Consider the following 14,955-nt stretch of genomic DNA (forward strand, 5'->3'; position numbering starts at 1 on the left):
CCTTGTCAGTGCCATCAGCCAACTTGGCGTTGAGGATGACCCGGTCTCTTATGCTAAATCACACTTAACCAAGTTAAAAACTCATGCAGTTAGGAAGAACTGGGCTATGCCACAAACATGGTTACTTCTTACTAGGGACAAAAATGCAGATTCACCGACATCCGTGAGGATCGCTGCTTGTGGGACTTTGGTTAATTATTTCAGTGAGAGTTAGACACCAGTGTTCATTCTAATAGTTCAGCTATGACAAGAGGACAAGAAGGGATCAATGATCTCTCCTTTTTGTGGCTTCTATTCCTCTCAAATGGTCTCTGTCAACTACATGGCCCATTCCCATGTAACTGCAGTCTGGGATTTCTGGGAATGTTCACTGGTGGAAATCCAGAAGCACAAAATGACCTTATGACTAAGTGCGGGGAGTCAGACAATGGTGGCTCATGCCTGTAATCTACTCGGGAGGCTGTGATCCAAAGATCACAGTTGGAAGCCAGCCTGAGCAGGAAAATCCCTGAGACTCTTATCTCCAAATAACCAGCAAAAAGCTGGAAGCGGAGCTGTGGTTAAAGTGGTAGGGTGTTAGCTTTGAGCAAAAAAAGCTCAGGGATAGGACCTAGATCCTAAGTTCAAGCTCTGGGACTAGCACAAATGAAAGAGAGAGGTGGGAGGGGAAGGAAGGAAAAGAGAGAGAAAGACGGAAAGAGAGGAAGTGAGAAAAAAGAGGAAGGAAGGAAGGAAGGAAGGAAGGAAGGAGGAAGGGAGGGAAGGAAGAAAGAAAGGAGGAAGGGAGGGAGGGAGGGAAGGAAGGAAGGAAGGAGAGAGGGAGGGAGGGAGGGAGGGAGGGAAGAAAGGAAGGAAGGAAGGAAGGAAGGAAGGAAGGAAGGAAGGAAGGAAGGAAGGAAGGAAGGACAGATTAACTGTGGAAAAGTAGAAAGGACTTCAGTTTCTACTTGAGCTTTGAGAGTACAGGGTCACTTTCAAACTCACTATTACTTATGCCTGAAACTGAAAAAAAAATAATAAATCACTCACTTCCAGAAAATTGCTTGTGCAGCTTTGCTATAGGAAGATGTTGGAAACTCGGTGTTCCGGGTACCAGAAAATGAGGCGTGGCGCGCCCCCGTGGAAGGCAAAGGAGCTAGAAGGAGAGCCGCTTACCTTGTACGAGGCCCTGTGGTTCTTAAAGATGAGGCGCATGTCCTGCACAAACCCCTGCACGTGGGGGTAACCCCGTTCACTGAGCGTTTTCTTGATTCTGTCCAGCCACATGGGTTCTTTCAGGCTTGTGGAAGTGTCCCTAATCTAATGACAAAGAAAACACCAATGGGAAAGCTACTGGCATAGTGAGGGTTCAGCTTCTGTGGAGCCCCACAAAATCCAACAGGGAAGGAAGGATAGCAGAGCTCGGGCTCTGACACCCAGGGGATGAGGATCACAGATCACGTGAGGGCTCGAGGGAGAGTCACGTGACCTCGGGCAGGGCAGTCGCTGTTTTACTTACATAATAATAATATGGGATCTTGGTGAAAAAGGAGCTCTCGGAATAGCAATAGACCTTTAAGAGGAGGAACTCACATTTCTGCAAGAGAAGAAGGCGGTCAATGAAAAGCAGCTTAGCAAGAGGAGTCCACAGGCATGCCTTCCAGAAGCTTCCCCCAACAGCATGGTTCAGCACATGGAGCTGAGCTGGGCTTGAACTGGCCGAGCTATTTTTCTACCGAAAGGTTCTCGTGTGCCGTCTGCCTGCGGGAGGTGTCCCCAGCCCAGCAGGCTGGTCCAGGGTGCTGCTGGCATGACTTCCGGCCCGTGTGGGCCACAGGAGAAAGGAGGCCTGGACTCACCAGCTGCTCAGCGGGCTGCATCTGCCTCTCCAGGATCTCAGGTTCGGAGTGAGTCTGTTGGCTTCCTAAGGCCTCCATCTTGCAGAAGCTGCAGCTCCAAGGGGTCCTGAGAGGTCAGACAGAAGGTGAGCAGAGAGCCAGGCCCCTGCACACAGCCACTTTTCACTGCTGCTGCTGGCCAATGGGCTTAGCTGTGTCTAAAGACCTCCACGTGGGGCCCGGGCCGTGGGCTCCCCCTCATCAGTGTCAACCACCGAGGGTCAGTCCTTGGAATACGGTGGCAAGGAAAGTGGCGAGCTCTCCTTTGCCTGTGGAGGGCACAAGAAAGCCAGCGGGCCAGACCCGAGGTAGGAAAGTCAGCTTTGAACCCCGGGGGTGCTGGGCCTCCAAGGAGCCCACTGCGACCTGGTGGGAGGCGGAAGCCAGGCTCCCTTCTTTCCTGAACAAGAACAAAGGCAACTGGCCTTTCCAGTCCCCAGCCCCGTGAACAGGAGTAAAACCGTGAGACTTCCGAGGAAAGACACTCAATGTACCTAGGGAAAGTGTCCCTACCTCCCAGAGGAAGTGTGGGGGAGTGATTTTCCCCACACTCTGTGGCCGCCCTTGTCCCCCAAAACCCGAGGACACACCACCATAAACCATGGGGCTTGCAGACTTCATCTCAGACTCATCTTCCAGGGGATCTACTCAAAGATGGTGGTTCTAGAAAGCAAACTCCAAGGACACGTGTTGACAACAGCTGGATCTCAATGCGCATGCGGGAGGAAGGATCCCAAAGAGGAGGAGGAAGAGGAGGAGGAGGAGGAGGAGGAGGAGGAAGAGGAGGAGGAGGAGGAGGAGGAGGAGGAGGAGGAGGAGGAGGAGGAGGAGGCTGTCTCACTCACATCTCAGCTTCTACGGATGGAATGTGACAGTCCTTGTGGAAGGCTCTGGAACAGGTGTCACAGCAGAACAGTGTTCCCCCCTTGCGACACACTTCACATTCATTCGAGTTCTTCAGCTAGAAGGGAAAAAGAAAACCTACAGCACCGGGATGCGGGAGCCCTACAAGGCCACCGCCACACGGGCCTTTGTGTTTGTGTGAATCTGCGTGGACACGATCTCTTCTCTAGGGTATTAAGGAAGAGCGTGGAAGGATATTCCCCTGGTCAAGGCTGGGGGAAAGGAGCCCCGCGTCACACGAGAAACCTTTTCCATATGAAACCAGAGATTCAAAGCCTCTCCTACTACAAAATAGATTCAAATAGAAAAAAAAAAAAAGGAAAATAAGAAAAAAAAATTAAAGCCTAGATTCTCACACAGAGAGGCCATCAACAGAACAAGATGTTTTTTTTAATCAGAATCTGAATAATCTTATTATCTTGCAGTGAAAACAAGCTCCTGAGATAAAGTGTTAGATCCATCTGCCTATTCAACAAAGATGAATTTGACTCCTCAAAATGTGCTTTACAGAGAATTTAATATGATGGAGTCTTTTTTTTTTTTCAGCGCTAAGACTTGTTTAATGGCGGCAATAATCTCTATGATGGAGTCTTATCCATGAACTCATCATGAATAGAATTCAGAGGGAAGAAAACTTGTTTTCTTGGACTCCGTGTTCTGTGCTGGGAGGGCCCTAGGCTTTGGGAGAGGCGTCTATGGTGCAGATGACCCAATAGGTGCTAAGAAATACAGAACCCTAGCTCTCCAGACCTGACAGAAGGTTCCCCACGCTAGAAAAATCAGCACACGAGGTAGGGAAGTAAGTACCCTCTCCAATGTCCTTAGAAATGTGGTCCTGGCAATCACCCAAGAATCTACCCTTACCCTCTGGGGTCATAAAAGAGTTGGAGCTTTGACCCATAAGAAGAATGGGGCCATTTGCCCAAATCAACAGATACGGGATATTTCAAGTCACAATACGGAAGACCTTATTCAAATTTAATTTTCACTAGAGAGGTTAAAATTTGACAGTATTTGCATCCACTTATTATGGAGTCACCAGTCCTGAGATAGGAGGCCCTGGACTGCTTTGGCCAGGATGGTTTAGTAAGTATCCATAGCTTTTGTCCCCTTCCCTCGAATTCTTCTATTCAAACATGAACTCCTGTCTGCACCCCGAAGATAGACTGAAGTGCTTGCCTTGCCTAACGTGCCAGGTCTGCACTATGTAATGAATCTCCTCCTGCTGCCCTTCATCGATACCTGTCTCTTATTTGGCATATTAAGGGACACCCGCTAAACCCAACATGTTGGAGTGCACCCCCCCCAATTACATAAAGACTAAAGGCAGAGCTCAATAGTATATGCTGGCTGGAAATCTGGTAGAACTGGGAGAGCCTCAGTGGAATGGCAGCCAGTGCCCACACTCGGGAGGCTGAGGCAGGTAGATGATGAGCGACAGAAGGAGATGCAGTCATAAAAACAAAATTGGGAGGGACTAAATGACCTATCTGTAAGTTTCCCCCTCTGCTAAAAGCATCTCAGAGGACCATGTGTCACTTCTGCTTAACTTGGAATAGCTTGCTTTCAGTTCCCTGCGGGCCACAGAGTTATTCAGTCAGCTCCCCTTTCCCTCAGGGATGGGTGGTGTTATTTCCTGCATGATAATCGGCAATAACGTGAACCACCCATCAGGAAGCATCTGCATGACTGACATATCTGCAGGAACATGTGCTCTCCTGAGCCCACCTTCCGGAGAGAGTAGAAACAGTGTGAGAAATGAGTGAGAGGTCCACTTCCGCACAGAAATATTCTGTCTACGCCATACAGTAGGTAGAGTGGAGACGAATATAAGAATGACTTGGAGGTTGGCCCACCCACTGACGAGTGAGTGGTGGTGGAGGGGAAGGAAGTCCTTGAAAAGAGGGGAGAGGGTCAACTCCTCTCTGGGGTGGACCATTGTTTCGCGTTCAAAAGATGCCTGGGTGCTGTGGCTCAAGCCTGTGACCCTGGTTGATTGGGAGGTAGAGATGGGAGGATTACAGATGGAGGCCGAAGTCTCCACCAAGGGCTGGGTGTGGCGGTGTGGGCCTGTCCTCTGAGACGCTGGGGAGCACAGTGGTAGAAGCCCAGCCCAGCACATGGACTGGGCACAGAGAAAGACTCTACCTTGAAAATAAGCGATGCATTACAGGGGTGCCTCATAGGGTAGAATGCTTGCCTAGCAAGCTTAAGGCCCTGAATTCAACCATCATGACGGCCGAAGAAAAAAGACACTTGGGCTGTGGCATCATTCTTTGGGGGGGGGGTGTCACTCAATGAGCCTCACCTCCATTCTCCTTTCCTTTCTGGCTCCTCTTTCAAAAGTTAAAGGCTAGGATTCCTTGAACTTCTGTCTCTGGCCACAGGTCTGTCCCACACGGTCCAAGTCACTGGTAAGCTGTAGTTTCCTATTTAGGTCCTCAGCTCCCAGGGAACAACATTTCTATCCCACGTGGCCTCCAGGGCTCCATAGCATAACTCAAATGCATCCTGTGGCATGTGGCTTCTCCTCCTGCCCCACCCCAGCTTCTGGCATGTTCTTTCCCTAGTGTTTCCATTTAATGACACGTCCTCCATCCACCACAAACCAGAAAAATCCAGCCTGCTTCTGTCCTGTCTCTCATTTCCCAAATCCAGATCATCCCTAGAACAATGGACGCTAACGTTCAAGCTTCTTGCAGTGCCTCTTGTGTTCCTGCAATGCCCACCGAATACAAGGCTGGGGAGGAAACCCTGGTGGGTTCCACCTTCATGGATAGAGGAAGGAGGCCTTCCTCCCACAGACAAAAGGCCTAGATTCTAGCTATATTAGTGACACACAACGATCAGAAATGGGGCAGTGGACTAAAATATTCTGGACTATATCTGTGTTCTCTCTAGGGATGTGAAAAGGTATCAAAGATTGAAAAGAAATTAGCAATCATTCTGAGATTTGCTTTGGAATTTGGGATGAAAATACTTTCGCTGGGTAAATTTGTTTTGTTTTTTTGTTTTTTGTTTTTTTGCCAGTCCTAGGCCTTAAACTCAGGGCCTGAGCACTGTCCCTGGCTTCTTTTTGCTCAAGGCTAGCACTCTGCCACTTGAGCCACAGCACCACTTCTGGCCATTTTCTATATATGTGGTGCTGAGGAATCGAACCCAGAGCTTCATGTATAGGAGGCACGCACTCTTGCCAATAGGCCATATTCCCAGCCCTTATTTTGCTTTTTAAAATAGCAGTGGAGTAGGAACATAGCTCAGTGGTAGAGAGTTCAATTCCCTGTATCACCAAAAGTAAAAATAATCAATATGCAAGAAGTAAAAATAAATGTAAATAATAAAAATAGAAAAACCAAATATAAACTAAAAATTTAAAATTAATTTAAAAAAAAGATGGGTAAGTTTGGGGCCCCAAGAAACTTCTCACTAAAAGCTCCCTGTAAATTCCATGGGGGGATCTTTAAGCTCATCTCCATTGGGAGCTGAGGCTAGTCTGGAATGGGGCCTTTAGGTCCCTTTTCTTCTCATCAGTGTAGAGACTTGTGAATTATCTTCATCTGCGCTCTCACAAAAGCATTTGACTTCTGTTTCCAGAATGAGGAGATCACCAGTCTTGAGTCCCTCGTGTAGTCTTGGGTCCCTCATCTTTTTAACAAGAGGGGGTTTGGTTCTTAGCCACGTACTGCTGGCTCAGCTTGTAATCCTAGCTACTCAGGAGGATGAGATCTGAGGATCTCTGAAGTCAGCCAGGGCAGAAAAGTCTGAGAGTCTTATCTCTAATTAACCAGCAAAAAGCTGGAAGTGAAGGTGTGGCTCAAGTGGTAGAGAGCCAGCCTTGAGCAAAAAAGTCAAGCAGAGCACTAGACTCAAGTTTCTTAGCCTGGCTCCCCTTTGGAAGTATTTGTAGAGGGCCTATAAATGACAAATGTCCTGGTTCCAACACCAGAGACTTTAATTTGTGGGTCATTAGTACCATGAGGAATTGGTATTATGTAAGTACAGAACAGGTCATTCTCTACATCAGAATCATCCGGGGGATTTCTTTTTATAAAGTCATAAAGACCAAGTCACTGCCCTGACTGATTATATCAGAATTACCTCTAGGGCTGGGATCCACTTTTTCAAAGTGCTACAGGTGATTCCAGCATGCAGCCCGGGTTGAAGCTTAGCCTGAGCAAAGTCTGGCGATTGAGACATGGAGCTATCAGTTGTCATTGCCATTGGCATAATTGTCTGTCTGAGGGAAGATCATTAACAAGGGTGAGATGGCTTTGCTGGAAATTTGCCCTCTCTTCCCTATAGACTGTGTCTGTGTCTACACCATGCCCCGTAAGTCACAGAAACATGGGGTGTCAGGACTGGCTGACTCCCAAAGGCCCCCTCAGAAGGAGTGGGAGGAAAAGTATGGACAAGATGTAAATCTTGTTGGAGATTGCTTTGGAAATCAGTGTATGTAAACTACTCAAGTCTTCCTCTTCTCCTGGTATGACTGTGAGTATCACACTGCATGTCATTCCACACGACTGCCCTTCTCACAAGCTGACTTTGACTAAAACATCCATCTTCCTGCCATGAAAGAAATCGGGTATGATTTTGCTTTTGGAAGAGCCCAAAGCAAGCAGCCATATTACAAGCAGGGGATGGACAGGGCTGGAGGGAGAATCCTTTGTACCTCATCAAGTACCAGCCAAGCAGTTGGAGGAAAAGGCACCATGGTTTGCTCCTTGATGGTTTCTGCCTTAACCAGCTTGGTCTCCCTCCCTTGAGACTGGTCACACAGGCTCTACAAAGGGCCCATCTGCTCTGCATTTCCCTGCAGGACCAAGGACAGAGCTGCACCTGAACTCACCAACTGCTCCTGTTACTTCCGGCGGATGCTCAAGACCATAGTGAGGTTGGCCCGTAACTGGGAGTGGATTTCCGGGAGTTCCCTTTCTAGTCCACTGACCACTTGCAAAGGCCTTCCTCCTCTCCAACGTGCTCCTCACTCCTCCTCTGTAGCCAGCCCTGCCCATTCCCGCGCCAACCTCCATCTCCAAGGATGCCAGCGGTCTAGATCACTGCCCTGCCTCACCAGCCTTTGAGGAAGATGAGGGCAGGGGAAGATCTTTACTGAAACACAGGGAAGGCCCTTCCAGCAGAGACACCCCAGCCCAGATCCATGCACGTGGCTTAGAGGGCGCTGCTGTCTTCCCTGCTCCACGCATGCAGCAAAGCTCTCCAAGTGGGAATGAGCCTGCACCGGGGAAAAAAGCAGCCATGGCACAGGCGAGACACACAGAAAAGGCCCGGGCTTTTGGGGTGTACTTACATCAGGGTCAATTAGGGTTTGGTTGTGACATACCGTTGTTTTCTGCTGAAAATGAAAAAGGCTGAATGAAAATATTGAATGTGCAGTTCGAATAAATTACTTATTTCAACAGTTGCCTTTTGAGGGCTGTAATAGTTGTTTAGAAATAATTGCTTAAAAATGTTTTGATAGGCTCAAGCCTATAATCCTAACTAATGGGGAGGCTGAGATTTGAGGGTCACAGTTCAAAGCCAGCCCAGAGAGGAAAGTCTGTGAGACTCTCCTCTCCAAATTAACCACCAGAAAGCCAGAAGAGGCACTGTGGCTCAAGTGGTAGAATGCTAGTCTTGAGCAAAGACTCAGGACAACACCTAGGCCTGGAGTTCAAGGGCTTACACACACACACACACACACACACACACACACACACACACACACACACACACACCACAAATACTTTAATTATTGGGAAGCTATTGGGCAATTGGGGCCCAATATAAGCAGTAAAATGAAACTAGAGATATTAACCATAACTAGCCACCAATTAATTCTAACTAGCATCTTTCCCCTCTGGCCAATCAATGGCTCCTTTAGCCTTACTTCCACCTCAGCACATTAAAAACTCAGGGCTCATGCAGCTGCAGGAGCACACAGGAATTCTTCCCAGCAGATTCTTGCCCCGTTCATGAATCCTTATCTACTTAAAGATTTGTTCATTTTATTTTATATAAAGTTTTTCTCTTAAATCAATCTAGCTTTTCTTGGAAAGGGAAAAGCCTTGATTTTAGGAACCTATGTATCTACCAGGAGAACACAAGAGATGCCAATGAACCACTGCTTAGCGCAAAGTAAGTCACCACCACCCCACCCCACCCCCCCGCCTTTCAGAGTGGGCCTTTGTAGAACAGGACTGGCTTCCCCAACTGAATTGGAGAAAGTCTATTTGTCCTCATATGTCAAAGGCCTTCAGCCTTTCTCCTTTGGCTTGGTCACCCATGATAGTTCAGCCCACTCAAAGGAGCTGTAGTAAGAAGCAGCCTGAGGAGGCATCAATGAGAGCTCCAACACCCACAGAACCCGCAGAGCAACAGCCCCCCCCCCCCCCCCCGCACCACCTGTATCTCTCCTAGGGATGCAGTCCTAAAGATTAAATTCATCCACATGTCCAGGGTCTTAGCACTTTTCCTAACATGCACTTTCCTTTCTGGGCTATCCACGGGTCAAGCTGCCAGACCCGCTGACTTGCAAGGAAACATGAAAGGTTATATTAAGACATAGAGTAGAATAACGTGGGACCCCTCTCTTCTAAGGCACAGCCTCATTAGCCTAGGGCACAATGGCAATAGACAATTGTGTTCCAAGGGACAATTAATTACCTGAGAGGTGGCTATGTCACTGCCCACTACTGACTGGTCTAGAATTTCCCCCCATCTTCCATTCGTATTCTTTCTTTCATGTATACAATGAAATCGTACATATGAAGTTATAACTATGTAAATTAAAATTGTAAACGTGCAAATTTCTCTAACAGCCATTAAACAATTAGTATGTCATTGGTATTATTACACATTAAATAAATGAATAAATGAATGCTTTTGCATTTAGGAAAGGAGATCATTGGAGTCTCTTCGATAAACTGTAGCATATGAAAAGAAGATTGTTCTGGTGAATGTATTAATTCCTTTAAAGTTTAAGGGGTCTTGTCATTAACTGGAATGTGTGTAGATGGAGATACCAGATTCTCTGAAAGAGAAGCTCTGACTACTTAAGGATAATGAAAAAAGAATAAAGAAAGAGAGGCTCTGTGAGGCACTAAGGATCTACAAAGATAGAAATGGAGTCTGGGTTCTGCCACTCTGGGGAGATGTGTTCTGGCCAATAGAGGCACAGAATACAACAGTACCTTATTACTGGGAGAGTTGCCCAAGAATAAGGACAAATTCTGTTGGTTGGAAATTTCCAGCTCATTTGGATAATCTACACTGTTAATTATTTGTGTGCGTGTGTGTGTGTGTGTGTGTGTGTGTGTGTGTGTGTGTGTGTGCCAGTCCTGGAGCTTGAACTCAGGGCTTGGGCCCTGTCCCTGAGCTTCTTCAGCTCAAGGCTAGCAATCTACTGCTTTAGCCATAGCGCCACTTCTGGCCTGTGCTTAGTAATTTGAGAGTCTCACAGACTTTTCTGCCCTGGCTGGCTTCAAACTGAGACCCTCAGATCTCAGCCTCTGGAATAACTAGAATTACAGGTGTGAGTCACCAGCACCCGGTTTACATTGTTGTTCTTGCTACCAGTCAAATTACAGCTTCCTTTCAGGAAATGTCCCAGGGATTGAGAGCTCAAACCAGCCAGATTATAATGCAAATCACCAATTATGTAGAGGCCTGAATATGAAGTCCTCACAGGAATAGGAGGCCCAGTGGGCAGTGATAGATGTCTGTAGATGATAAGAATGACACTTCCCCTATCTGGGTTGTCTTCCTCTGGGTGCCTCGCACATGCAGTCTTGGAAACACTGTCAACCATGTCCTGATTCAACACTCAGCATGTTTGTTGCTTTCTTCCATGGAAAGAGGAATCACTCTCTCAGATAAGAGGAAGCCCACAGAAACCCTCTGCTGGAGCTCAAGTAGAAATCTTTCCAGGTCCGTTCTCCCCAGGACATGTCTCTGAAGGCTTTTCTTCTCAACAGCACTATCCTCACCAAGGGCAAGCAATCCTCCCTTGAGAAGGGACTCTGTATGTCTGGGCAACCATGTCATTGCAGGGAGGGAGACAGTGGAAGGGACCAGAGAAGAACTCCACTCTGTTGTCTAGCTCATAAAATGATAGGCAGTTTCATATGCATCCTACAGAAGCTGTCTGTTGTTCTACAATCAGCTGAATGACTGTGGGCAAACTTAGATTCCATCAGATTCTATGAAAGTCAAAATAATAAAGTCATCTTGGACAATCTGGGCTTGAGTTGAAACTGATCCTCTTACCTTATTAAAGTATGCTTATATGAATTTCATAATTACATTCACGTTTCTAAATTTGCTACCCAAAATATAACTACATCCTTTGCTTAAAACCATGGGTGAGGTTTGTTTTGGTGTCTCTTTATCATGTGTCCATTTCAAATGAATCAACATTCAAAGAGGACCTAGATTTACATACAACATAACCGTGAAAGTGACAGTCCGGAAGGCACATGCCAAAATAATAATAATAATTAACAATAATAATATTGAGAAATAAAGGTAAAGAAGTAGAAGGCAATTGTGATTACCCAATGGAGGTGCCATAAAATAAAATGTTGTACATGTAAAAGCAGTTACAGGAAGAGAACTTGTAGAAAGTTATATAATAACCACCTTTTTCCTCTTGGGATATGTTCTTGGAGGATGACATAGAAATCCTTCCTGAAAGATTAAAAAAAATTCCATTAAATGGTTAATCTGTGTTTCCATTGTGTGAATCTGGCATTTCTCAACCTCTTCCCAAATATTTCTGTTTGTATATTCCCGTTCAACTCCAAGGTGTCAAAATGAGGCTTCATCCCTCCTTACCTGCCTCAAGGCTGACTTCAGCCAATGGTGGTGGAAGAGTCATCTTTAGAACCTTTCCTCTTTGTCTGATGCTTCTTTCCTCAGTCCTGAGAGGTTTCCCTTCACAATCTCCTGTATCGCTTACCTCTTTCTCTTTCTCTGTACTGTCATTCATACTTGACTTCCACACCCACACACACCCGTTTATTGAACACCTACTGGATGTCAGATACTCAGCTTGACTTGGGGCATGCAAAGGTAACAAATCAAGAAAGGACTACAGAAGATGACTCATGGAAAGGGAATTCTCCCCCCTCCCTTTTCTCTTTTCCCCCTCTCCCCTGCCCACCCCCATTTCTTTCTCTCTTGTCTGAGACCAGGACTCAAATTCAGTTATCTGATGCTTTCGTTCATTTCTGGCACCCTATTACCTGAGCCCCAGCGAGGAAAGGGGTGTAAGCAGGGTCTCAGCCACAGACTAGGAGAGATAAGGTCTAGGATAGCAAATGAATGGCATATTTGAGGTGAGCGTTCTATGTGGAGTACAGATATGCAGTGAAATGGCAGTGATATCATTTCAAAGCCCATGGTTGTCCAAAATAGTGTTTCAGGGAGCTGGGTGTAGCTCAGTGGTAGAGCGCATACATATATAGCATAATAAGGCTTTGGGGTCCACCCCTTGGCACCAAAAAACAAACAAAAGCAGTGTTTTGAACATCACTTCCAAAGTTTTTACCGCATCCTTGTCTAGAATTTGAAACAGAACCAATGAGCCTAACTTGAAAGTGAACTAATGACTGCTTTGTACTCTGGTTGTGCATGCGGGCCTCTCCCTTTTCAGTGAGAGGAAAGCCCGCTGGCTTCAGCTATGATAGACGGATGGTGGCCTTCTCACTATGGGGCCACAAAAGAAGGTACCTCCATCAGCTTGCGGAGGGGCCACCTGCCGCAGTACACGCTCATCTTCCAGTTCTTGGATTTCGCATGGCCTCCTTCGACTTCAAACTCAGTGGGAGTGAACCAGTCGCCATCCTCACTCTGGATGCATTTCACCAAGGCTCCTGGAAGGCCATGGTAAGCTGATTTGCAGTCAGACCTGTGGTCTCCTACCACCCCAGACCCGAAACCACCCACATCCCCAAATCAAGTTCAAGGTCAACAGCGGACGAGTCAGGCCTCCCCTCCCAGACTTCAGGTACCGCAGATCCAATCTGAAGGTCTCCTGAAATAAGGTTTCCAGAAATCTTTATGCATGAAGAAAGTGACAACTGTCGAATGCAACCTCAGAAAACACATTTCAAAACCGTCTACCGAAGGAAAAGCAAGTAGTTGCAAAGGATGAACGGACTTCAATGCGCTGTCCACAGAATAGAGGGCCCTAGGGCAGCATGAAGCGGGGACAGACTCCCCGAGCTGAGGTTGAGATCTCAGCGGCTATTCTGTAATGCACAAGCTCACCAGCAACTATGGCAAAATATAAATTGTGGAGGGTTTGTTTGTTTTTTCTTTAAGTCAGGAACTGGTGGCTCACACTTGTAATCCTAGCTACTCAGGAGACTGTGGTTCATGGTTTGAGGCCAGCAAAGGCAGGAAAACCCATGAGACTCAGCTTCAATTAATCAGTAAAAACTAGAAGTTGAGAGATGGTTCAGGTGGCAGAACTCTAGCCTTGGGTAGAAAAAGCTAAGGTATAGCACCTAGGTCCTAAGCTCAAGCCCCAGTACCAGTGAGAATGTGTGTGCACGCACAAGGACAGACAGACAGACAGACACAGTCATATGTCCACGTGTCCAACATTTTAATTATTTCAGAAACACACAGTAAAACTACAAGGAGATACCATGTCACACCTACAATAATGATAACCGTGATTTAAACATTTTTTTCTAAAGGACAGGAAATAACAGCTGTCAATGTAGAGAAATTGGAGGCCTCCTACACTGCTGGTACAGTCATTTTTTAAAAACATCTTGGTGATTACTTAATAAGTTAAATATAGAATTACCATAGAATTCTGGCTACCAGAATTACCCAGCAATTCTATTTTCAGGTATGCATCCCCAAAGAATTGTAAACCCACATTCACAAAAATCTTGGATGGGAATCTTCAAAACAGCATTATACATAAGTAGTCAAAATGTTGGAATCGATGCATGAATAAACAAAATGTGATATATCCATGAGCAATTCCATCACTTCTTGTGATCCCTTCAGACAGGAAGTACAAATGAAAGAAGACCAAAAAAACCCACCTTGTTTCAATTTCTCCTTATGTAAAGTCCCCCTCAGCGGACCACACGTCACAGGAAGTAACTCTGAGTCAAAGTCCACGGTTTCATCTCTGTCCTTCCTTGAACCTAAAAGACAAGATTTCATCGCTCTGTCTTTGAAATTGTACATGCTCCCATCTTCCCTTGTTGAGGTCATAGACGGGAAGGCAGAAACACACTGAAGAAAACTCAGCTCCACAGATCTCTCGTTTCCAAGTCTTTCTTCCAGGTAATAATGTGGCTACATAATGACGGAACCCTCAGATTTTGCACATGGCACAGTGCTCTAGCATTGGGTAGTAAGCCCTACTGGAGTAGCCAAGACAAAGCCAGGGATGGCACTGACCTTGCAAGGGAAAAAGGACAATGAGGGGCGACCCTAGGGAGAAGGTATCTGCTGCCGGTTGCTGTCTGCTCTGCTTTGTTCCTCACATCAGCTTTCTCTATAGCTGAGAAGAGAACTTGGGCAACACTAGAAAAATCTGAGAATTGTGTAAAGAATGAAAACTGAAGATCTGACTCCACAGAATTTGGGGTGAAAGGCCTTCAAACATACTCTTGGAGAATAAGTAGGTAAGCTTGCCCTGCCAACCAACATGGCAGAGCCACGAAGGTGGGGAGAGGGGGGAGCTGTCCTTGGTTCTGAGACCACATTTGAGAGATGTATACAATCGGATGGGAATGGATTGAGAAGAATGGTTAGACCAATTCAAGTGAGGACATGGAGGGAAAAGAGGTCAAGAGACTGGCCAGAGCCTACACAGCCAAAGGGCCGGAAAGCCCTAAGGCTCAGGCTCTACACCTATTCTAGGCCACTGTGGTATGTAATCTGTCTAAGGCACATGTCCCTATCCATATATGTTGTCAATATAATATATTGAATAATATGATGATGTACTGCCTATTATTGCATATATAAAACATATAAGATATATATATATATATATATATGTATTGGAAGCTACCAGAGATGCTAATCTCTGTACTATGATCTACCAAGAACTAGGTGGCTCATCTTATATTTCACTTTCATATTTCCATATTAACAAAAAGCTAACTAAAAATCAGCTTTTCACTTACATCTCAAACAG

General features: G+C 46.2%; 1 protein-coding gene across 2 annotated transcripts in view; it reads right to left on the bottom strand.

Moving 5' to 3' along the window:
• LOC125350216 (nuclear body protein SP140-like) overlaps window positions 1–14,955 on the bottom strand; it is a 35,378-nt gene that overhangs the window by 1,060 nt on the left and 19,363 nt on the right. The window contains exons 9-16 of one of the 2 annotated variants that reach the window (XM_048344557.1): window positions 13,847–13,951; window positions 12,513–12,655; window positions 11,421–11,468; window positions 8,092–8,136; window positions 2,723–2,838; window positions 1,839–1,944; window positions 1,499–1,576; window positions 1,156–1,299 (exon numbers count right to left, since the gene is read on the bottom strand). In XM_048344557.1, the coding sequence (XP_048200514.1) occupies window positions 1,156–1,299; window positions 1,499–1,576; window positions 1,839–1,944; window positions 2,723–2,838; window positions 8,092–8,136; window positions 11,421–11,468; window positions 12,513–12,655; window positions 13,847–13,951 (785 nt within the window). The remainder of the gene's footprint in view (window positions 1–1,155; window positions 1,300–1,498; window positions 1,577–1,838; window positions 1,945–2,722; window positions 2,839–8,091; window positions 8,137–11,420; window positions 11,469–12,512; window positions 12,656–13,846; window positions 13,952–14,955) is intronic. The other variant, XM_048344556.1, reaches the window with a different exon arrangement.

Source organism: Perognathus longimembris, chromosome 4, assembly GCF_023159225.1.
Source record: "Perognathus longimembris pacificus isolate PPM17 chromosome 4, ASM2315922v1, whole genome shotgun sequence".
NCBI classification, from domain to species: Eukaryota; Metazoa; Chordata; class Mammalia; order Rodentia; family Heteromyidae; genus Perognathus; species Perognathus longimembris.